Below are 26,060 nucleotides of genomic sequence, written 5' to 3'. Positions count from 1 at the left end.
CCTCCCATCCCTACCTTACTGCTGGCTAATCTGCAGTCCATGGAGGCCAAACTGGATGAGCTCCACTGTTGCATCAGCTCATGCAGGGACTTGTGAGAGTGCAGTGTACTCTGTTTCACCGAGACCTGGCTTAGCCCAAACACTCCTTTTGGAGTATCTGACTATTATGGCATCCGTTTGATCTGCTGATAAAGTTTCCTTCTGTACTTCTCACAACTGTTTACATTTCACCAGACGCCCCTGCTGCAGCGGCACTTGAACTGTATGTTGTAAACAAGAGAGTCAGCACCAGGAAGCAATCCTCATCATAACGGGTGACATCAATCACTGCAACCTCAAAACAGTCCTTCCCAAGTACCACCAGCACGTCACCTGTCCCACCAGAGGTGGACCCTTGACCACTGTTACAACCCAATGAAAGACTCATACAGGTCTGTACCATACACACACTTTGGTAAATCGGACCATTTGTTCCACAGGTACATAACTGCTGTATTGTCTATGAGCGTATGACTCCTGGACTCCCTACTTTGTGACCATTTGTCAGTGCTCCTGCTGCCGGAATATAAACCGAAGCTAAAGCGTGAGCAACCAGCAGTGAGCAAAGTTCAATGCTGCTCTGCAGAAAACGAGTCTGAATTCAGGACTGTTTTGACATAACTGACTGGTCTGTGTTCAAAGACTCCTCGGCGGAGCTGGACGAGTACGCCGATTCAGTGACAGAGTGCATCAGGTGACGGACTACATCATGGACTTGTGTGTGCATTCCCATATCGTCCGATCCTTTCCCAGCCATATGACCTGTTCAACAACGCTGTTTACCTGAGCCTGAGGGAGAGGACCACGACCTGATTAGATATCAGAACTCAAGATACACACTAAGAAGGGCAATAAAAGTGGCTAAAAAACAGTATGGGAATGAGTTGGAGAATGACTTCAGCAACTGTGACATTGCCTGTGGAAGGGACTGCAGGTGATCACAGACTATAAAGCGACACCAGCTCTTACAGACACACCTGCCTTGGTTCTGGACGAGCTAAATAAACTCTATGCTCGTTTTGAGTCTCGCGAGTCTAAACCGGGGGATGAAGGTGCTCTTCCAGTAGGAGGAGACATCTTACAGGTCTCAGAGGGTGAGGTCGGCAAAACCTTTAAAACGGGTTAAAATTCACAAATCTGCCAGCGCTGATGACATCCCGTCTTGTGTATTCAAGACGTGCGCCACTCAGGTGCCACAATCCTACACTGACATCTTCAACTTGTCCCTGCCCTGGTGCACAGTGCCTTTGTGTTTCACAAAGACAACGATTGTGCCAGTGCCCAAGAAAAGTGCTGTGTCTTGCCTGAATGACTACTGGCCCATCGCCCTAACCTCCGTGGTGGTGAACTGTCTGGGGAGACTGGTTACAGCCTACATCAATACACACCTCCCTGCTTTCCTGGACCAACTTCAGTTTCCATAATACGCACATCAGATCTGTCCATCTCCATCACCTTGCATACTGCCCTAGCTCACCTGGACAAGAAAAACACCTGTCAGGATGCTGTTCACTGACTACAGCTCTGCCTTTAACACTGTTGTGCCATCAAGAGACCTGGGTCTGAGCAGCCTCCACACGCTGTCAGAGGACGGCTGAGTCCATCATCAAGGACGCCAGCCACCCAGCTCACTCCCTGGGTGCCTCTCATCATGCCTCCTCGATCCTCGATGCTCGATCCTCGAGGGGCGTTCCCACTGATCTATAACTAACACTGGATAGACTATACCATTGTCCCCCCCCCCCCCCCCCATCATTCTTTATGTAGATCAGTGAGGATCGAGGCATCGAGGAGCGAGGGAGGACGTATAAACGCTGCATGAGAGGCACCCCCTATCCTCTCTTCTCTCCTCTGGTAAGTGCTACCAGAGCAAACACACACATACTGGACACGCACACCGAGTAAGCAGCAAACAGTAAGCAATAACACACACACACAGACACAAATATTGAACAGACACACACACACACACACACACACACACAGAAGTTTAGCAACAGACCGTAACTAAGCGGGCAGGACTTCACATTGAAAAATGACCAATCACAACAGGGCCAGTGCCTCCCTTGGTTCTGTCCCCCAAACTGTCAAAAGTCAACCCACGCGAGCAAAGCTGTACTTCAAGAGAGCGAGCAGAACTCATCTTGGAGAGCGTATGGCCCCCAGCTGCCTTTTTCCTCGCTTGCTGCTGTGTCTACACGAGTGATTTAATATTTTTTGCTCCTGAGGATGTTGTACTGAGCTTGCAAGATAAAGACACTACCACCATAGACTTCTGTGAACTGTGAACTGTCAACTGTCAGAATCCTAAATGGTCAGTGACAGTTCCTTCCCTTTTTTGGCCACAATGTGCTGCCTTATTTCTTTTATGATATGCAATACTGGATACATTGCCATGGTAACTACTTACTTTTTAAATTCTACCTACACTGTTAATTTCACACTTGCTATACTGCATCCGGAATGTATACTGTTTGCAGTACATGTCTCATGTCCATGGGCCTGCCGTTTTATGTATGTATAATTGTCTTACCTGTAAGTATAGTGGTTGTGTGTGTGCATTTGTGTGTGTGTGTGTGTGTGTGTGTGTGTGTGAGTTTGTGTGTACAATTATGTATGGCTGTATCATGTGTGCATGTATGGATAGTATGGCTATGTGTGGTACTGTACAGTCTTGTAATGTCTAATATATAGTTGTCTCTCCTACTCCAACTCCCCATATTTATCCCCCCCCCCCCCCCCCCCCACACACACACACTGCCCCCCTGTGTTTATTTACCACTTTCATCCTCGCACTACTCCAACTGTGGCGTACACATTTCACCATGCATACACACACACACACACACACACACACACACACACACACACACACACAAATGCACAGACAAACACAGGCATAAAATTGCAGATGTGCCTGCACACGCACACTGCACACACTCATGAACCCACACTCAGACACACAAACAAATGCTTGTGTGTCAAACATCAGAAACTTGGCTGTTGGCTGAAACTTGGCTGTTGCAAGCCTATAGGCTGCCGGGGGCTTCTCATGTATCATGCTGTACAAGTTCTCCTTCCTCCTGTCTCTGCCATCTCTCTGATGTCTGGCTACTGTATATTGTTTTTAATCCACTAATGGCCACAATTGAATGTTTAAATTTCCTTTACAGAAAAAAACAAGTCAAGCAAAGCAAAAATCAGTTGAAAATCTTCAAATCAGTCAAAGAACTGGCCACAGTGCAAGCACACGCAAGATGATTTAACAGCCATGTTAGCACCAGAACATTACTGCCCATCACCCAAGAGTCTAAATGGACGCCATCATGGAACTACTGTACACCTGTAAAGCAGCAGCAAATGCCATTCAATAACAACAAAACTTGGGTTGAGCAGACCAATACAGCCAACTATGAACAAACTGAGAAATAAACAATGACACCAAATTGCTGCTTATGCTACCCAGACCAAAGCAACATATCTAGTAGTGCCTAGTTAGTGACCTGTTTGGACCGGTTTGTTTCATAGATGCCCATTGGTGTGAGCAGATCTATGAGAGACCTTGGCCTGGTGCAGTTACAGCAGTTACCTGCCACCATCTGGATCATTAAACTGCACGTTAAACACATCAACATGTTAAAGCCTCGTCTCCATTCCCCATGTACACATGTGTGTTTAACATTCACCAAGGTCAGAGTCTGAAATCAGATCACAGCGACTTTTCTATGCTGCTCTGATCTTTCCCCTTCATTCTACACACACACACACACAACACTCAAACTTTCCTCCAACAAGTTTAGTACAGATGGAAATGGTATCAATTGCTGTCTGAATTAAGCTTCCAAATAACCAAAATACTTCCCTGTAATTCTGTTCAATGATACATTCTGTTCAATGATAAAGACATCTTGTTGCTAGTGACAAGACAATTTCCAAATGATGTACATATAAGAAAGCACATACAGTCTCACACACACACACACACACACACACACACACACACACACACACACACACACACACACACACACACACACACACACACACACACACACACACACACACACACACACACACACACACACACACACACACACACACACACACACACAAAGCCCATTTGTAGTGTAGTGGCAGTGAGGGCAAATAAAATCTATGTAGCAGCAGTATAACACAGCAATAAGTCAGATGTTCAGTAGTCAGTGTGATCAGAAATGACACAACATGTGGTCACACCTGTACAGATAATCACATACAGTATACCGCACAGATTGTGTGTTGTGCCTAACAACGCCCCTTAGCTGTTCTAAAACCAGTCCAAACGACGGCCTCTCTGTGCTTATTGCTTAAATAATAATCAACACTCACACTTTCTCAGTTCTGGTTGGATTCTGCCATTTTCTCCATGGTGATACCTTTAGAGGGGAGAGAGAGAAAGAGAACACAGGAGAACTCACATCAATACAACTCTACTGCATAGACATGGGACTTCAACATGGGAATGTTGTATAATATACTGTGGGTTGTACTCTACTGCACATGGGACTTCAACATGGGGAATGAGATCAAACAATTATGAAAATAATTCAAACATCAAATAATTATTAAGAGAATTTAAACATCAACTCATAATGAAACTTATAATCTCTAAGCTATACACTGAGTAGCCAATGTCTTATAAAATAGAACAATAAAAAGATCAGATGCAAAAGTAAGACGCGTTACATTCGCTGTCAAATCAATGTGTGTACCAAGGAAATCACATCTCCTACTACTTTGTCAATCCCAAGCAAGGTCAACAATAGAACCGACAGTGACATGACTGAATAAAGACCTGAACCTACACAGCTGTGAAACAACGTTACAACAGACTTCACTGCTCTTTCAGCAGATACTGATTTTCAATCCACTTTATGCAACGGAAAGATTTTGACCCCTGACCTATCCATGCATGTTGACACTGATTAAAAGATCTTGACCTGGCTCACTTATTTCCAGTGGAGCGTTAGCGGTGTTGAAACAGCATCTTGTCTTATAGTCTGCTCATTACATGTTGACCCCGACATTGAATATCTTGTTTGCCCAATAATAAAAATGTTAACACACGCATGAATCCTTCTTTATCGTAATGTGCTGACTCACTAGGTGCAACTGGGTCCATGTAGACACTAATTACATTAACAACGGTGGCTACGAAAACACCTGGCTCCACCGGAAGTAACAAGTAAGGTCTTTCAGTGCATAGAGTGGACTCCCTTCTCCCTGACCTTATCCATGCATGTTGATACTGTGAGAGAATTAGAGAGATTTCAAGTACATTACTTTGGATTATATGTATGAATATTATGGACACTATACTGTATAAATATGGGCACTATTCATATCTTATGAATATGGACACTATTCAGATCATATGTGTTAATATGGACACTATTCAGATCATGTGTTATGGACACTATTCAGATCATATGAATATGGACACTCTTCAGATCATGTGAATATAAACACTATTCAGATCATATGTATGAATATGGACACTATTCCGATCATATGAATATAAACAGGTTCCTTCATACAGTACATTGTGTTATTTCATTCAGCATACCAAGAGAATGAAGGATAAGACTGGCCTTACTGAACTTCTGGCCCCTAACTGAACCATACAGGGCATTTGCTGTCGCAAATAAACAGCAGGTATCTTAAACACACATTTCACAAGCAAGAGAAAACCAAAAGAATCAGAAAATCCACCTTAGTATCTGCAGATGACTGTTGAGGTGACTTATCCCAGCATTCAGAAGCTGAATTCCAGTGATGCTCACGTGGTTGTCACTCAGGTCCAGTTCTGTCAGGGAGACCATGTGCTGCACAGTAGAGGCTAAAATTTCACCAAACTCCTCTGTCAGTTTACAACCAGCAAGTCTGCATAGAGTGACAAAGACAAGAGTGCAAAAAAACAGATAGGAATGATATAATTGAATTGAATCACTTGTATAATCGCAATATTGGTTTGGGCAACACTAATTTAAAACTATACCACAATACTGTTCGTCATGAAAGGGCTATTTTTTGGCGATGCCCATATTAATAGTAGTGCAAGTAGTGCAAACACACAAAAAAATGATCAAACATGTCATCACCTTTATCATTAATATCACAATATGACAAATTCTTATCAAGATTGGCAGTCAAGGGCTTATGACTAGGTATCTTTGAGGCGGGATCTTGTGTTGTCAGTCAGCTGCTTAGCCAGGGAAATGGAGCGGAGTGGAACCGTGATTACAGATGAGCATAGTATAGGCAGCCAGTGTGCTGGCCTTCCGTGTGTTGAAGGGTACAGTATGTGTGCAGTCACTAGTGACTGAATCATGGAGGCGTCTTTGGTCTTAACACTGGATGTGCATGTAAACAGAACAAATTTTAATCTCTGCTAGGACTCTCTCTCTCTCGTGTCCAGACCGTGCTGGTGCTACAGGGTGAATGGGCGTGTAAACAGAATATCAGAATATTGTGTAATCTTAATCTCTGCTAAAACACTCTCTCTTGTGGCCAGACCGTGCTGGTGCTACAGGGTGATCTCTGCTAGGACTCTCTCTCTCTCTCTCTCTCTCTCTCTCTCTCTCTCTCTCTGGACACAGGATCACTGTATGCCATTCATATAAATTTATAAACAATACGGTTATCATTTGTATGAATTTCAACACTATTCTGGTCCCTTCCTACATTGTGTAGTTTCACCCAGCTCACCAGGAACATTCAGATTCAGAATGATATAAGTTGATGCTGAGGAGATTCTGGGCATGAATTAGTTTGGCCTTCAACAGAGGAGCCCCCTTACTAAAGTATCAGACTAATTTGGTGTGTAGCAAACAAACACAGCCCATCACTCAAACTCAGGCGGTATCTCCCTGCACTCAGGAACTGAACTGCAGCGATATTCATATGATGGTCACTCGGGTCCAGTTCTAACAGGGACACCATGTGCTGCACAGCAGAGGCTACAACCTCACAGGGTCCCTCTGACTGTTTACAACCAGCAAGTCTGCACATACAGTCAGAGAGGAAAGAAGTGTACAGTAGGCAGCAAGCTTTAAAAAACGTCAATTGTTACAATGTTAAGGAATTGTAGAGAACACTCTCTGCTAAGATCTCTGCTAGGTCTCTCTCTCTCTCTCTCTCTCTCTCTCTCTCTCTCTCTCTCTCTCTCTCGGCCAGACTGTGCTGGTGCTACAGGGTGTCTGCGTAATCGCTGCCGTGTGCTGGTGCTGGTGGTCGAGCCAAACCCGTCGTTATACCAGGTCCCGTGCACTCCATCATCTGGGGCCACTGGCTTCTGTGCCTCCAGTGTATGTGTGCCTCAGTTCACACGGGACTATTAGAATCCTTTTGTGAATGAACCCCGCTTCTCGTCTGTTTGTTTACTTTGTTTGGACATGGGACTTGGGACATGGGACGTTTTCTCAGTGTAATCCGGGTTGCTGTCTTTGGGAGTGCTGAATCCCTTTGGAGCCGTGTGCAAATGGTGAACCAAACGTGGATCTCCTGTCAACATTGAGTATTATGGTGCTATTCTGCCCAACATTTATTGTAATCTCTTATATAAATACTTGTCTACGAGAACTCCTGTATGTGTCCATGATGTATGCTGTCATTAATGGCTGTGACTATACCAATTAACTATTTGAATCACTCTGAATGAAGAATATAAATACAAATGTCTGCATTGCTTTTGCTACAATTGTTTCATTCACTTGAATAACACTAGCGTGGGGTGCATCTGTATTCTATTGTGTTAGCTGGGTCTCTCATCCAGTCAAAGAAATGAGAGTGGCATAGTCAGACCATACTGTGGTATAATATACTGTAACTGGGTTCTAACTCCCAACGGCCACACAAAGTTTAAATGGTGGAGATGAAACACAGCGTTACTGTGCTCGGTGCTCTAGATGCTAGATGCTATATGCTATCCTTCTACTTCCCTCTACTACCATCTTCTTGATCACACTCTGGCTGGTGCTTAAACGTTTGCACTCTCATCCTCTGGTTCTCTTCTGGTGTTTGAAAAAGCAGTATTATTGTTACCCTACGGTTTAAATGGTGGAGATAACACACAGTGTTACTGTGCTCTGTGCTCTAGATGCTAGAAACTACTTCCCTCTACTACCATCTTCTTGATCACACTCTGGCTGGTGCTTAAACGTTTGCACTCTGGTTCTCTTGTGGTGTGTGAAAAAGCAGTATTATACCACTGCTTGGTCAAATTTCCTATTGTGATGCGCTATTTGGAACGTGCATTATTTTTCTATATACCGCACGGCTATGAAGTAGTTCCCTTCTTTTGGTCTCTTATTACACTTGAATATTAATGTGAATGTAACGGTAAAAACAGCAACGTTGTATCTAAGACAGCGGCAATATAAACGAAAATGATAGTAGCAGTGGTATAAGCGGGATAATCAACTCCGCGCCCTGTGCGTTTATAGGAAAATAATGCACTTATCGAAGTGTAAAGTCCCCTCCGCCTGCGGCGTCGGGTCCTTATTACCACTTCGAACGTGCATTATTTTCCTATAAACGCACGGCGCGTCGTTGATTATCCCTTACTTATTGTTACCCTACGGTTTAAATGGTGGAGATAACACACAGTGTTTCTGTGCTCTGTGCTCTAGATGCTAGAAGCTACTTCCTTCTACAACACCATCCTCTTGATAACTCTCTGGCTGGTGCTTATTTCTGCACTCTCATCTGGTTCGCCAGGCGGTGTTTGAAAAAGCAGCATTTATTGTTACCCTACGGCCTCCTTTTTACCATGTAGCTTGCATGTTAGACATCAACTCTAAGTTGCTTTGGATAAAAGTGTCAGCCTAGTGAATAAATGTAAATGTATATGGGACACATCAGCAGGGAGAATTTATACTACCGTGACACATTCACTTACTGTACATAAACAACAATAATACATTATGTGATGATATTTCACCACTTCATATCTGGATTCCAGTGCCCCAAAAACAGAAATCACAATCATATGCCCAGGTATGAATGTATGAATAAGGCCTCTATGAATTCTGTGTCCTTCAGAGTTTTACTGACCTCAGTTTCTGGAGTTTGTAGTTTGGGTTTCTAAGACCAGAGAGCAGCTTCTCTTCTGATGTTTGCAGATCACAGCCACTCATGTCCAACTCACTCAGTTGAGAAATATATGACAGCAGAACTGAGACCACAACCTCAGAGGAGCTGTGTTTGAGTCTACAGCTGACGAGTCTAGAGTGAGAGAATAAAAAACAGTATAAACAACATGTCCTCTATACTCCTTACATTCCCAAATATCTAAGCATTATCGCATGAGTGGGAGTGGTGTTGTTGGCCTATATCGCCACTGCTGTGGTTCGCCGTAGGCACGAAGCCGAGGGCTGAGTTTTTGTGGTGCAAATATATCACTCTTTTGAATGCATATGGTTTTGAGAAGAAAAGCACTTTACTTTCGTGACCCCAGCAACTTGCCGGACTACTTTCTTCAGCATCAAAAACGATCAAAAACCGTCTGGATCTCGGCTCACAGGACGCTGTCGGGGGGTAAGTCAGTGCTGATGCACAACGTTGCTGACAGGGAATCCATATAACTTCGTGTCTTAAAACCCGAACTATCCCTTTAAGGAAGGATAATTTATTTTTTGCTATTGTTTTTTTTAGCCCAGTTCCTCTGCTATGCGAAGTAGGCCTAGCTCAGAACGCGTGTGGTTGTTAAATCAAAGAACATGGACAACCGTCTCTCGATACATTAGCGGAGTGAGCGGACATTAGCTGTGAAGAGTCACCAGTGGTGATATTGCTTAATATCACCACTGATAGAACGCGTCTCGTCCAATCAGATATTGCTAAATCGTTTGACCGGACCTAACTGTTGCATAAGATATGATATACTGTTCATTAGATCAAACAGAAAGCACATGTCTGTGTGCACTGTCCAAAATACAGACCTCACTTTACAGTCTTGATTCAGTGGTTGATGGAGCAGTTCTCCTCCACAGTCCTGAAGCTCACTGTCACTGATGTCCAGCTCTCTTAGATGGGAGTTTGCCCACTGAAGAGTTGAGGCCAAAAATCGTCCATTTAGTTTACAGCCAACAAGTCTGTAAGAACATAAACAATGTAACAGAGAATCACACAGAGAGCAATCAGAGACCAATCAGGAGTGAAACACAGCTGTTGTTATTGTCTGGTTAATACACTCTACAGTTAACTGAGCTATACACGAGACATATCAGGTCTATGACAACATCAACATTGCCACAAGAATAAAAGCCAGTGTTTCACAAATTCATGTCTTGATTCTAGCAGAAAACAACAGTGACATTATTTTAAGTTCAACACTGTGAATGTGCACATGTGTAGGCCTACAGTATGTGTCAGAGTTCTACTGACCTCAGTTTCTCCAGTTTGCAGTTTGGGTTTGTAAGACCAGAGAGCTGCTTCTCATCAGATGTTTGCAGATCACAGCCACTCATGTCCAACTCACTCAGTTGAGAAATATATGACTGCAGAACTGAGACCACAACCTCAGAGGAGCTGTGTTTGAGTCTACAGCTGATGAGTCTACAGAAAGAGAGGAAAACACCATAAGCAACATGTCCTTTATACTCCTTATATTCCCCAATATGAAAATGCAGAAAAAATATGGACATTTAGATAAAACAGAAAGCACTTTTTCTGTGTGCACTGTCCAAAATACAGACCTCACTTTACAGTCTTGATTCAGTGGTTGATGGAGCAATTCTCCTCCACAGTCCTGAAGCTCACTGTCACTGATGTCCAGCTCACTTAGGTGGGAGTTTGCCCACTGAAGTGTCACAGCCAGAAATCTTCCTCTCAGTTTACTGCCAACAAGTCTGTAAGAATATAGACCATGTAACACAAAACATGCAATCAGAGACCAATCAAGAGTGAAACGCAGATTTTGTTGTTGTCCTATTAATATACTCTACAGTTAACTGAGCTATATATGGGACACATCAGGAAGGAGTATGATACTAAGTAACAGGTCTTGGACCAACTCTCTTGCGTCACCATTGACACAAAAACAAAAGACACTGTTTCAAAAATGTATGTTTTGATTTCAGTAGGAAATAACAGGTGACACTCTTCTATGTCCATGTACTGTAGTGTAGTCTGGACAGCGTTGGGGGAATGGAATGGAGACAGGGTGATTTGAAAAATGGCAAGAGGTTTTATTCCTCAAAGGCACCGGGAAACATCATGGAGGAAAAAAAAGAAAAACTCCAAATAATAATTCTAAATCAATAATTAAAGACTTCAAAATAATACTTCAAACTATCAAATAGCAAACAAATAGCAAAAACTAGTTCCAGGCATTTCCCACAGGTCTATTCATAGGTACTCTCACTACCCCACCTTAGACCCAACTGCCTTCAGCCATCTCCCACCAAACACTTACAGTATCCCCATGGCTTACCCATTACACTCTTGCCCAAATCAATACAAATATACATTCCACTTTCCAATATCAATAAATACAGTCAATCCCATATTAGCAGCACATCATTTACTAAAGCACCACACATCACCTCACATCACCATAAATAACCATAACTGGCCCCAGCCGTGGCGCGACTGGCTGGGGCATGCCGGCGACCCGGGTTCGATTCCCGCCCCGTGGTCCTTTCCGGATCCCACCCCAACGCTCTCTCCCACTCACTTCCTGTCTCTCTCAACTGTCCTATCGTTAAAGGCATAAAAGCCCAAAAAATATACTTAAAAAAATAAATAAAAAAATAACCATAAATAACTCATAAGCCCCAAACACCCCTCTTCTCACACGCACAACTATCAGTCCGTGCTATGACGTCACCCCGCCCAAAGTTCAAATGTCCCTCGGGAGCTGCCGTCGGATCCTTTGCCCAGACACGGAAGAAAACCACGCACCAGCTGCAAGGTAAGAGTTTGTTTTGTTGTTTGTTTACTGTCCGTAGTCCTTAGACATCCCGTTGTACTGTATGTAAGGCTCGTCACTAATGTAGTTATGATTGTTTATGTCTTGCAGATGCCGGTTACAACCGCTGTCGAGTGATGAGCTGTAGAACCAGATAGCAATTTCCTTTGGGCCGGATCCGCATAAAAGCCTTTAGATCCGCATGTAGCGGACCTACGGTATCTGACTGTGGGCCAGATGTAGCCCACACCCAATAAGCGGACTCGTGTTGCAGATCCGTACATCACAGAATAAGCGGACCCCTATCACACCCAATAAGCGGACCCGTATCGAAGACCCGCAGAACACAGAATAAGCGGACCCGTACCACACCCAATAAGCAGACCCGTATTGCAGATCCGTACCACACACAATAAGCAGACCCGTACCACACCCAATAAGCGGACCCGTATTGAAGATCCGTACAACACAAAATAAGCGGACCTGTACCTCACCTAATAAGCGGTCCCGTATTGCAGATCCGTACCACACAGAATAAGTGGACCCGTAGCACACTTAATAAGCGGACCCGTATTGCTGATCCGTACTACACACAACAAGCGGACCCGTACTACACACACAAGCGGACCCGTATTGCAGATCCGTACCACACACAAAAAGCGAACCCGTACGGGCTCACTTATTGTGTGTGGTACGGATCTGCAATACGGTTGCGCCTCTTGTGTGTGGTATGGGTCCGCTTATTGTGTGTGGTACGGATCTGCAATGCGGTTCCGCCTCTTATGTGTGGTAGCCTACGGGTCCCCTTCTTGTGTGTGGTACGGATCTGCAATACGGGTCCCATATTGCATATGACTTTAGGCAGACATTCACAACATCCCCAAACTTTGCAGAATAATTAAGGATACTGCTTATCACAATTTTATGACTTTATAAACCTCATGGTTTAGATATAAAATATAACCTAGACATTCTCTGATAACTTTAATTATATTTTGTGTAGTATGTTACGGCCGGCTCAGAAGCCGCAACATAATATGGAGACGGACATCAGGGTTTATCAAAAATATAATCTTTTATTGCAATAAATAAATATTCACTCTAAAATCTAGGGGTTCAATATGAAAAAGACACCCACACCCATGAGCATGGCTTGCTCTGGTGTGGTGAAAAATACCAGCCCTGGAAGGCCAACTCAGGAGCTTCTTATGCACACCTTCAGGTGTACACAATTAGGCTGATTTGCCCATTCACCACCCAAAGGATGCTGCACTGTCACTGCAGGGCCAGTGGGGGTGCAGAGGGGCGTAACACCTCCCCCCTTAAAAGGGTTCCTCTAGGAGCCCTAAAAAGACTCAAAGCCCCTCTGCTGTAATCTCCGCCAGTCTTCGGTCAGCCACACCTAGGAGAAAGCTGGAGAAAGAGGGAGAGGGGAACAGAGAAATCCAAGTATGGGGGTGCTGCAGCCACAGGCCAAAAAGTCACATAGTCTCACACAAGCACTACACCTCTCCAACTAAATGCTCTCACTCGAATAGTTCAGTGGACTTGCCCAACAAACAATGATGCCACTACACATGCACACATGAGGATCAAACACAAAATTGCTACACAAGAACACAGAAAACAGTAACACGTGACCCACACAAAGTAGAGCACAACAGCCACAAACCAAAAGGATTACTCACTTAAGTTACTACATATCAACCAAAAGTAGCAACTAATAATCCCAACCAAAAAGTGGCCTGTTGTCACCACACAAATGGTCACATACACAGTGGTCCCATACCACAACTAGTTACTGCAATCTAATGTAGCACACACACCTGTGACCAATAATTCTGGAAAGCCACACCCACAACACTGATCACCTAGTGTGGCTCACTACCACACAAACAAAGTTGCTGCATTCACCTAGCTAGCAACATACACAAGTGATCTTACAAAAATGGGCTGACCACCACAACACTAAAGGTCACATCACAAAAGACAATACACTCCCCTCATGGTCATTCATAGTTTAGGCATCCATAAATGCTGATATCCATGCACTCAGTGGGCATGTCCACTACACACACACACACAGCTGCAGTGCTACCACTTCACTAATCAGGCAATTGGTAGTAATGGTCTCTCTAACAAGCTCAAAGCTCCTACACATTACAGGGCTTCCCACAAGCCACAAACTGCCACTGATCATTTTAACTTTCAGGTACACACCATTCAAAAACTCAAAACAAAAGGGTGGTGAGTATGTTTGTTTGTCAAAAAGTCAATGCGAAAAACAGTTCCTGGACCTACCAAATTAGCTAAACTAACCTCACTATATCTTCTGAGGCATACCGGGCTCGAGGCTAACGCTAAACTCAGTACACCACAGTAAACCAAGGACAGCCTACTGCAGCAATCTGAAGCGTGCCCCCTCCCCGGGGTAGCCTCCATGCAGACTAATCTGTCCAAGAACTGCAAAAAACATTAACAAAAACCAAACGCTAAACAACCATACTCACCAAAACAACAGACCTCACCCCAAAACTCTAGTCCAGTCTCCATAGTAAAAACGTTCAAAATCCCGGACGAGCCCCCACATGTCAAGGACCGCTTGGCTCTTAGCAGACCCGACATAAATGGGGAGACCACACCGTAGTGTTCAATGTATAAATGACATTTATTTACATAAGAAAAGTCAGTATATGTTATTTAATCAAAGTGTAATGCGATATGTTGTCTAGGGGTAACAATAAATATAACTAAACAAAAGCTAAACGCAACGAAGACGAAGGGAGTTCTCCGCAAAGGGCTACGCAGTCGGAGAGGGCTCTCTCCATGTTCTCCCCAACGGACCACGCCACCAAATGCACCAGAGCAGAGAGCAACAGCGGCTCAGGCAGCCGAGCTCGCTGATAAATATGTTTTGGTCCACAAGAAAAGTTTCCTTGTCCATAATGAGGAAGCGTTTCGGCCCTGTCGTTTTAGTACATCCAAACATGATCCTGATATGAGGGAAATTGAGTCCGAGGATATGTGCAATTACTGTTTGCAGAAGGGTCACTGGAAAAATGAATGCCCTGTTTTACGGGAAAAGCGACGTGGTAAGTGGCCACCAAAGGGTGTTGGTTGTGCTACAAGGGTTGGGCGTTATGAGAAGCGGCTGTGTGGACGATCCAATGTCACTCCAGGTAGTGGTGATGCCAGTGTGTTGTGTTCAGTAAGTGAGAGTGCTGACACAGCCAGGGAGGGGATGTTTTCAGAACAACCACGTGTTTGCAGAGGTGTTGGTGAGGTCCACAACCCGTTCATCACGAAAGGTTCTGTTGCACTGATTGGGAGCGATGAGAGAGTGCCGGTGCGTGTTTTGCGCGACACGGGAGCGTCAGAATCCTTCATATTGAAATCTGTCTTGCCTTTTTCTGATAAGTCCGACACCGGGTCTTCTGTCCGTATCCGAGGTTTTGGGATGAATACGATTTCTGTTCCGCTGCATCGGATAGCCTTGGAGTCAGAGCTTGTGAAGGCAGAGGTTGTTTTGGCTGTTAGTCCGTCATTGCCTGTCGAGGGAGTTGACGTGATTTTGGGGAATAATTTGGCAGGGGGGCGAGTGTGGCCAGAGAGGCCGCCGCCACCACCTGTGGTTGACATGGATGTTGGTGATGCCCCGCAAATGCGTCGGCGTTTTTGTCGTGTTTGCCTTGACAGACGCAAAATCATGGAACGCGACATGGGTGTTGGTGATGCCCTAACGCCTCGGCGGTTTTGTCGTGTGGGCCTTCGAACATTTTGATGCGTATGTAGGAGTGGGTGATGGTCATTGGTGGTGTTTTAGACCATAACCCTCTAACATACCTGCACACATTACACAACCCCAATGTTTTGCAACCTTACTACTTGAATAATTCCTGTCTCATGACTTCTGTTCCCGTTACCTTTTCTGCTGTTCATCTTAAAAGTGCTTTCCAAGGTACCAGGATTGCTGGTGGAACAGGAAGTGGAGGTTTGGGGGTATGGGAAAAATGAGATTGGGAAATGCACTTGGTGGTGGTTGGTGTGACATCTAGACTAAGGTTGTGTAGTGGGGTTTTGGGTTGTACATTATGGTGGACTAAGGATTGATGTTATGCCTTTAAATAGTTTATTGTTTTTTTTGTTTTGTTTAAATATTTGGTATTGACTAGTGCAGAGTCCCACTTAGGTGGGTCTCTGTTTTGAGGGGGGGGCACTGTTAAGACCCTGGGTCTTAGGACTGTTTGAGTGACACTTGCTGGGGCTCCGCCCCTTCATTCTACGTGTTCCCTGTTTCTATGTCCTGCAGGGTGCTGAGTGGAAGGGTGGCGCCTAGGAGTTAATGGGCTGGACTATAACGCCTGGGTTTCGATGGCTGCTCTCTCTCTCTGTCTGCTCTGCTTGCTCGCTGCTCTGCTTGCTGCTGCTCTCTGCTCTGGTGCATTTGGTGGCGTGGTCCGTTGGGGAGAACATGGAGAGAGCCCTCTCCGACTGCGTAGCCCTTTGCGGAGAACTCCCTTCGTCTTCGTTGCGTTTAGCTTTTGTTTAGTTATATTTATTGTTACCCCTAGACAACATATCGCATTACACTTTGATTAAATAACATATACTGACTTTTCTTATGTAAATAAATATCATTTATACATTGAACACTACGGTGTGGTCTCCCCATTTATGTCGGGTCTGCTAAGAGCCAAGCGGTCCTTGACAGTAGGCCTACTTTGTTGAGGTTTGCTTCCCAGCATGCATTGCAAATATTAGTTTTGAATTTTGAAACAATGTGGTTGGGACATTTTAGCTTATAGGCTAACCTACTCCACTGATGTTTTGAACAATAACATTATCAGATATGACCATTGACTTAGTAATTTATTAGGGGGAAAAGACAGCGTAGTCGTGAAAGTATTAGACCTAACTGAGTAGAAATATCCAGCTAACTCAACATTTGATTAGTCAATTGGACGTGATCATCAATCTACAAGTCGCAACGACAGGTAAGAGAAATATTTGTGTGTAAATAATTGTGTAATTGTAAACAGCTGCTAAAACCTTAATACTACTTAACAATGCTGACAGGTGTTTCACTCCCACAGTCAAGTAGGCTAACCGAATGTCACATGATTCGTGAACTTGGCGACGAACTGAACGCCGCAAAAGCTAGTTGGGTGAACTAGTGGAAATTCGATTTTTCCTCTTTTACCGTCGCGGTGACCATACGTTCTTTGAAATGCCCTGAATCATCGCCGGGACGTTATTTTGTTTGTCGGGAGCAGTCTTAGCCCTTATTGGCACCAGATCAGTAAAACGGATCCAAAACAATTTTGGACGGATGTGCGTTTGGACGCCGGATCAGGTCCACTATTCAGATCCGTGCCATATGTCATGGTAGGTGTGTTTTGCTATCTGGGACGGACATGGACGAGTGCAAGTCCGTATCTGCCGCAGTTCCGTCAAACGGATCCAAAACAATTTTGGACCGATGTGCGTTTGGACGCCGGATCAGGTCCATTATGCAGATCCGTGCCGAATGTTGTGGTAGATGTGGCCCAGTTCCGTCCCAGTGTAGTTTTGCTATCTGGGGAGCTATGTTCGTGTGAAAAATAAAGCGTCGTGTTTGAAACTGTGTGCGTGTTTGGATTGTATGCATGTGATTGTGTAGTGGTAACGGGCAGTAGCACCGTTACAGTCCAACATGTGAATGTGCACTGTAGAGAAGGCCTATGTGTCCTTCAGAGTTTTACTGACCTCAGTTTCTCCAGTTGGCAGTTTGGGTTTTTAAGACCAGAGAGCAACTCCTCTTCTGATGTTTGCAGATCACAGCCACTCATGTCCAACTCACTCAGTTGAGAAATATATGATTGCAGAACTGAGACCACAACCTCAGAGGAGCTGTGTTTGAGTTTACACCTGGTAAGTCTACAGAAAGAGAGGAGAACACCATGAGCAACATGTCCTCTACTGTATACTCCTTACATTCCCAAATATGAAATGGTAAATAAAGGTGTTAGCTGTTTATTACTTCAAGCAGAAATACCAGTCTGTGTGCACTGTGCAAAATACAGACCTCACTTTACAGTCTTGATTCAGTGGTTGATGGAGCAGTTCTCCTCCATGGTCCTCAAGCTCACTGTCACTCATGTCCAGCTCTCTCAGGTGGGGGTTTGCCCCCTGGTGGGCCAAGGCCAGATAACTTCCCCTCAGTTTACAGCCAACAAGTCTGTAAGATCATAACCCATGTAACAGAGAATTACAATGAGTGACAATCAGAGAAGACGTATCAATTGAAGTGTAAAGTAGCAATGTTGTCATTGTGTGATTAATGAAATCTGCTGTTAATCAATCCACCAAAGTACATAACACCAGTGAAGAGTCCAACCCTGTTCAATGACCACCATGTTACAGATTAGAAATCAGAACTCAGAAACAGGGGACATGATAGGAACCATGCACATGGATTAGTAAACAAAGGAAACAGGTTCATAAACTGTGTGTGTGTGTGTGTGTGTGTGTGTGTGTGTGTGTGTGGATAAATAATCCAAGGGGACAATCGGTCCTCCTGGACAAACCCCATGCTGACACGACTCTGAGATGCACTGTGGCAGGAAAGGCTTTGGCCACTCTTGCCCAAATCAATTAACTATACAAATATACATTCCACTTTCCAATATCAATAAATACAGTCGATCCCATATTAGCAGCACATCATTTACTAAACCAGCACCACACATCACCTCACATCACCATAAATAACCATAAATAACTCATACGCCCCAAACACCCCTCTTCTCACACACACAACTATCAGTCCATGCTATGACGTCACCCCGCCCAAAGTTCAAATGCCCCTCGGGAGCTGCCGTCGAATTCTTTGCCCAGACACGGAAGTAAACCACGCACCGGCTGCAAGGTACAGTAAGAGTTCGTTTTGTTGTTTGTTTACTGTCCGTAGTCCTTACACATCCCGTTGTATGTAAGGCTCGTCACTAATGTAGTTATGTTTGTTTATGTCTTGCAGATACCGGTTACAACCGCTGTCGAGTGATGAGCTGTAGAGTTATGTTCGTGTGAAAAATAAAGCGTCGTATTTGAAACTGTGTGCGTGTTTGGCTTGTATGCATGTGATCGTGTGGTGGTAACGGGCAGTAGCACCGTTACAGTCCAACATGTGAATGTGTGTAGAGAAGGCCTATGTGTCCTTCAGAGTTTTACTGACCTCAGTTTCTCCAGTTGGCAGTTTGGGTTTCTAAGACTAGAGAGCAACTCCTCTTCTGATGTTTGAAGATCGCAGCCTCTCATGTCCAACTCACCCAGTTGAGAAATATATGACTGAAGAACTGAGACCACAACCTCAGAGTAGCTGTATTTGAGTTTACACCTGGTAAGTCTACAGAAAGAGAGGAAAACACCATGAGCAACATGTCCTCTACACTCCTTACATTCCCAAATATGAAATGGTAAATAAAGGTGTTAGCCGTTTATTACTTCAAGCAGAATTACCAGTCTGTGTGCACTGTGCAAAATACAGACCTCACTTTACAGTCTTGATTCAGTGGTTGATGGATCAGTTCTCCTCCACAGTCCTCAAGCTCACTGTCACTCATGTCCAGCTCTCTCAGGTGGGGGTTTGCCCCGTGGTGGGCCAAGGCCAGAAATCTTCCCCTCAGTTTACAGCCAACCAGTCTGTAAAACAGAATCACAAATACTGAAATCAAAGACAATATACAGTTACCTCCATAAGTATTGGAACAATAAAGTTGACTACAAAGAGGAATATAAAATCATCTTTTGGAAATGTGTTTAGCCCATTAGTTGGTTTCATTCTCATTGAGCTCAGTGCAAATCAAACCAGCTAATAGGCTAACTGAAATAAAACCAAACCAATCTCTAGGTATGGTGAAGGGTATGTGATGATGTGGGGCTATTTTCATTCAAAAGGCCAGGGTGCATAGTGTCCTGGATCCATGAAATAACTGGCATTTAAAAAGCAAAAAATAAAAAATAAAAATCTGCCTGCCTCTATGGGATTTTAACACATAGGGTTAACACAGGGGTTCCAATACTAATGACCCCTGTATTTTAAGGAAAACGTTCATTTATTTACGATGCATTATTCATTCACAAAGAAAATTGATATCCTTAAAGGATGGATATTTCCTCATGTTCTTTATTTAAGGCATTAAGACCAATTTTCAAAAGATGATTTTATATTCCTTTGCATAGTCAACTTTAGCATGTCTTCCAATACTTATGGAGGGGACTGTATCTATCAAGAGTAAAACCGTGACGCTCTTATTGTCTGGTTTGCACAGTCTACTTTTGACACCAGTCTGACAAATACTCTACAATATTAGTGCCTGTCAATGCCATCAAAAATATTACTGACCTCAGAGTCTCTAGTTTGCAGTTTGGACTCTGTAGAGCAGAGAGCAGTTTTTCTCCTGACGCCTGCAGGTAATTCTGACTCAGGTCCAGCTCTCTTAAAGGGGAGTTTGCAGACTGCAGAGCTGAGGCCACAATTTCACAGGACTTCTTTGACAGCTTACAGTCAGCAAGTCTGTAAGAGAGGAAAACGATGATGAAAAGGTAATGTGTCATGTTCAAATCTGCAGGAAGAGTGAGAGGAAAATGTGTGGAAATCTACACACCTCAACCTCACAATCTTATCTGACAACTCTTGTAATACAATGTAATGACAATATAATCCAATATGATTTCCTTGTACTGTTTACAACACCAGACAAGAAAGAAATAATGTAACACACAAGTACTTCAAATATATTGGGTCCTTGTAAAGCATTAGAGAAACAGAATTGACTCAGTAACACCGACCTGAGTGTCTCCATCTTACAGAGTGGATTCATTGCTTCAGAGCCCAGCTTTCCTCCACAATCCCCCAGAGAATTCTTACTCAGGTCCAGCTCTCTCAGATGGGAGTTTACTGACTGCAGAGCAAAGGCCAAAATATCACTGGACTTTTCAGTGAGTCCACAGCCAACAAGCCTGTTAAGTACAGTTGACATAATGATTAAGAACATGTGCAGAAAATAAGACAGAAATAGAATACATCAATGAAAAGTCTTTGTCTATCTAATGGTACTCAACCTCAGTGCTTCCAGTTTGCAGTTTGAACTCTGTAGAGCAGAGATCAGTTTTTCTCCTGACTCCTGCAGGTCATTCTGACTCAGGTCCAGCTCTCTTAAGGGGGAGTTTGAAGACTGCAGAGCTGAGGCCACAATTTCACAGGACTTCTTTGACAGCTTACAGTCAGCAAGTCTGAAAGGGAGGAAAACGATGATAAAAAGGTAATGTGTCATGTTCAAATCTGCAGGAAGAGTGAGAGGAAAATGATATAACTGCCCCACATACAGTACCAGGCCAAAAGAAAACTACTAAGGGGAATAAGAGGAGAGAATAATATATGAGCCCTGAATACCACGCAGAGTTAATGCTGCCCAACCACAGACAAACCACCACTAAAGACTGAGCAGTGTGATTAACCCAGAGCTGCATGAGCAAAAGCCTGATTTACTTAGACAGTTCAGACTGGAGAAAATGATATTCAGTGTTTTACACCCCATTTATACCATACACCTCCATATAACATGGAGTATTCTCATAATGCAAACCCAATACTGAGGAAGTCTCTCTGTTAAACAGATAATAACAATAATGTAAACCTGCCAAACGAGTTATGTGTGGATTGATTTGATTTGATGTTGAAGTATTTCATGATGGAACAGTTCATGTATGTGTCTCACTTACCATTGAAACATAAAAGAATGTATTTAACCTGTCAGACCTCGCACAGTTCCTGATAGTCACCACTGGGTGGAGACATTATTCTCAATCACATTTTGTCTGAGCTTTTCAGTTTACCTGTGATTCAATAAGTGGAATCACCACATGACTCATTTGGTAAATGTGTAAGCTGAGCTGAGACTGACTTCAGTGCTTCAACAAGATCTTCCAGTGCCTGCTCAAGCTGACGTGGTGGAATCTGTTCATCTGACGAACTTCTGTGAGGATTACTCATTGCAAGCAGACTTACTATTGGACCTCTCTCTCTTGTGAACTGATTTTTCTGTTAATCTTCTCTGTTTTTGGAATTACACAACATAAGCCCTGGACCTTTATGCTTGTAGACTGAACTCCCCTGTCTCAATTTGAGAATTCTCTTATGCTAACATTTCCCTGTGCTGAATGAACTGTATTCTGAAACTTACGCTCTGCCTATTGTGGACTATCGATGACCTATTGACCTGTGCCTCCTCATTTGACAGGTCTCTGTGCTCAAACCCACATCCTGACATTCTGCAAAACTGCTGGACGTCAGGTGTTGTTAAATACAGAATACAGGTGCAAATGTATCTTACTGTAGATTTCTCTGTGTAGGCTATTCCCATTATGACTTGCATATGAATCACTACTGGCCTACACATTGGACATGAAATAAATTAACTCAGAAAAGAAGTATAGTGATACTCACAGAGCCTTTCTGCAGCATCTCACAGCTGGCACCAGTCTCCTCCATCCCTCCTCTGATGTTTTGTATTTCTTCAGGTCAAACTCATCCAGCACCTCCTCAGACGTCAGTAGCATGTGGGCCAGTGCTGAACAGTGGGCAGGTCTCAATTCACCCGAGAAGCCATCTGGAGATTTGAGATATTTCTGAAGATCTTTATGTAGGGATTGATCATTCATTTCAAATAAGCAGTGAAAAAGATTGATGCATCTTTCAGGTGACAGGTCCCTCCTCTTAATAATCTTGATATAGCTACATGTTTTCTTGATGCTCTCTGAGCTACTGTGTGTGTTTGTCAACAAGCCTTGCAAGAGGGCTTGATTGCTCTTCACTGAGATGCCTACAAGGAAGCGGAGGAAAAGGTCCAAGTGTCCATTCTTGCTGTCCAAAGCCTTATCCACAGCACTCTTCAACAGGATATGCAAAGGAGGGGAAGCTTGATTGTCTCTGTGTTTTTTAGCGAGGAAGGTTTTCAGTGCCTCCATATGTCCTGACATGTAAGAGTGAAACACAAACATGGCTGCCAGGAACTCCTGAATGCTCAGATGAACAAAGCAGTACACCTTCTTGTGGTAGAACACACATTCCTCCCTGAAGATCTCAGTGCACATGCCAGAGTACACTGAGGCTTCACTGACATCAATGCCACACACTCTCAGGTCTTCCTCATAGAACATGAGGTTGCCATTCTCTAGATGCTTGAAAGCCAGCTCTGCCAGTTTCAATATCACACCCTTATGTGATTCCAGGAGCCTCTGTCTATCTGTCTCACTTTCTTCTTGATATTTCTGGCCCTTCCTGGTGGTCTGGATGAGCAGAAAGTGTATGAACATCTCAGTCAGAGTTTTGGGGGCTTCCTTCCCATCATCTTGTTCCAGTATCTGCTGAAGGACAGTGGCTGAGATCCAACAGAAGACTGGCATGTGGCACATGATGTGGAGACTCCTAGATGCCTTAATGTGTGAGATGATTCTGTTGGCTTGATTCTGGTCACTGACTCTCTTCCTGAAGTACTCTTCCTTCTGTGGGTCATTGAATCCTCGTACTTCTGTGACCTGACTGATGCACTGAGAAGGGATCTGATTGGTTGCTGCTGGTCGGGAGGTTATCCAGATGAGAGCAGAGGGAATCAGAGTTCCCTGAATGAGGCTCGTCATCAGCATATCCACAGATGATGTTTGTGCTACATCAGACAACCTCTGATTCTCTTGGAAATTCAGTGGAAGTCGACTCTCATCCAGACCATCAAAGATGAACACAATGTGACAATCTTTGTATTCACCATCCAGTAGCTCCCTAAGCTCAGGGTGGAAGTCAAGCAGGAGCCTGTGAAGACTGTACTGATCATGTTTGACCAAATTCAGCTCACGGAACGGAAGCACAAACATGAAATCTATATCCTGGTTAGCTCTCTCCTCTGCCCAGTCAAGGATGAACTTCTGCACTGAGACAGTTTTTCCAATGCCAGCAATCCCCTTGGTCATGACCATTCTGATGTGTCTCTCCTGTCCAGGTAAGGGATTGAAAATATCATTGCAGCTGATTGCTGTATCTTCTGTTTTTTGTGGCCTGGATGCTGACTCTACCTGCCAAACCTCATGCTCATTATTCACATCTTCACTCTCTCCCTCTGTGATGTAGAGCTCTGTGTAGATCTTGTTCAGAAGTGTTTGAGTCCCTGACCTGATGATGCCTTCACATATGCTCTCAAACCTCCTCTTCATATTAACTTTATGGGTCTTCAGCACTTTGTTCAGGACACGGTCATCTGTTTGGCACGACACAAATAAACAAACAGTCAAACAAACATTCTCAAGTCTCATGCAATGGGCATGAGAGACACTCATTTCCATGTATAATTCCGTAAATAATTGTAAATAATTGGTCAGTGTTTCTAACAGACATATTTTCAGCCAAACAGGGAAGCTACTGTATGTTCACATTGCATCTGCTGCAACAATCAGCCTCCACTGTAATCACTAGAACTGGCTACACCAGACGTGGTAGCCGCACATATGTTCGAAAAAAATCAACCTTCTTCTACAACTATTATTGCGCTATGTGTATCGGATAATAGTCTTCTACAGCTGTTATTATGCTGTGTGAATGTAGCACAGTCTTCTACAACTATTATTATACTATGTGGATGGAGCATAGTCTTCTACAAATATGTGAATGCAGCACAGTCTTCAACAACTATTATTACGCTATGTGGATGGAGCATAGTCTTCTACAAATATTATCTTTATTACTAGCGCTTCAGTTGCAGACCCGGTGTAGCCCAAGTGTTACAATACAGTATCAGCTGATAAAATGTCAGCACCATTTTTCTGATATCTTCAAAATAAAAATGGTCTTCGTAGTCAGCATGAATCTTGCTCTTAGACTCTGATCTTCAAGCCTCACCTGTTAGTTTGTCCCTTTTGACTGGAGCATGCTCAGTTTGCAGATGGGTGCTGCCTCTCATGACTGTGTGCTCATCTAAAGGAGACAGTGGAGAGATCTGTGCCGCGTGGATGTGTGGATAAAGAGGGTGCTGGATGTGTGGATGATTATGCTGCCCCATGGCTGAGTCTGAGTACTGAGGATGCTGTCCCCTGTCTGTGTGTGGGGATGGAGGAACGTGTGCCATGTTTGCAGATGGGTTCAGATGAAGTGCCATTTCACTGTGCTGGTATGACAAAGGTTGTGCTATGTCTGAAGGTGGGTATAGGTGAGGTAGAGTCATGGCTGTAGGTGGGTATAGGTGAGGTTGTGCCATGGCTGTTGGTAGGCATAGGTGTGGCTGTGTCATGGCTGTAGGTGGGTATAACAGTGACTGTGCCATAGTTATAGTGGGTTGTGTTCTGGGTCTCTTTCTGCACTGGGGGCAGCTGTAGTCTCCTGATGGACCAGACTGGCTCCAGTAGCTGCTGATGCACTGCCTGCAGAAACTGTGTCCACAGCTGGTGATGACTGGGTCCCTCAGTAGCTGCTCACACACTCCACACCTGGACTGATCCTGGGTCAGATTACTCCTAAACCCATTGCAGAAAAAAAATATGGCAACTTGATTATGGCAGAAAAGGCATAATCAGTGTTTGATATTGGGACCACAATTACATCACACAATTAACACTAACTTTATATGACCAGAAGTCATACTCACTTTGGATCAGACTGTGGTGGTCCACTCCTGAAATATAGTGGGTGTTCCATGGACCAGTCACTCTTCATGGACACACAGCTGGGCACTGGAGACACTGGTCTGTGTGTCTGTGGTCTGGATACACAAGATAGGCACAATCAACAAATTTAGCAAACACAATTCTCCATATCTCTCTACACACACACACACACACACACACACACACACACACACACACACACACACACACACACACACACACACACACACACACACACACACACACACACACACACACACACACACACACACACACACACACACACACACACACACACACACACACACACACACACACACACACACACACACACACACACACACACACACACACACACACACACAATCCAAACATTTTGAAA

The 26,060-nt window shown here is 43.9% G+C and overlaps 2 protein-coding genes across 2 annotated transcripts in view; both read right to left on the bottom strand.

The window, feature by feature from the left end:
• The window catches only part of LOC134089702 (ribonuclease inhibitor-like), a 57,325-nt gene that overhangs the window by 4,352 nt on the left and 26,913 nt on the right, over positions 1-26,060 (bottom strand). The window lies entirely within an intron of this gene.
• Positions 19,557-25,104, bottom strand: LOC134089690 (NLR family CARD domain-containing protein 3-like). The gene is made up of 6 exons (XM_062544138.1): positions 24,918-25,104; positions 22,476-24,279; positions 21,092-21,262; positions 20,819-20,989; positions 20,373-20,543; positions 19,557-19,691 (listed from the first exon to the last, which is right to left on the bottom strand). Exons 1-6 carry the CDS (start codon positions 25,075-25,077, stop codon positions 19,655-19,657), a joined length of 2,514 nt encoding a protein of 837 aa, XP_062400122.1. The 5' UTR covers positions 25,078-25,104; the 3' UTR covers positions 19,557-19,654.

Source organism: Sardina pilchardus, chromosome 1 (genome assembly GCF_963854185.1).
Source record: "Sardina pilchardus chromosome 1, fSarPil1.1, whole genome shotgun sequence".
Lineage (NCBI taxonomy): Eukaryota > Metazoa > Chordata > Actinopteri > Clupeiformes > Clupeidae > Sardina > Sardina pilchardus.
The sequence above is the reverse complement of the archived record's forward strand: the minus strand, read 5'-3'. Positions and strand labels throughout refer to the sequence as shown.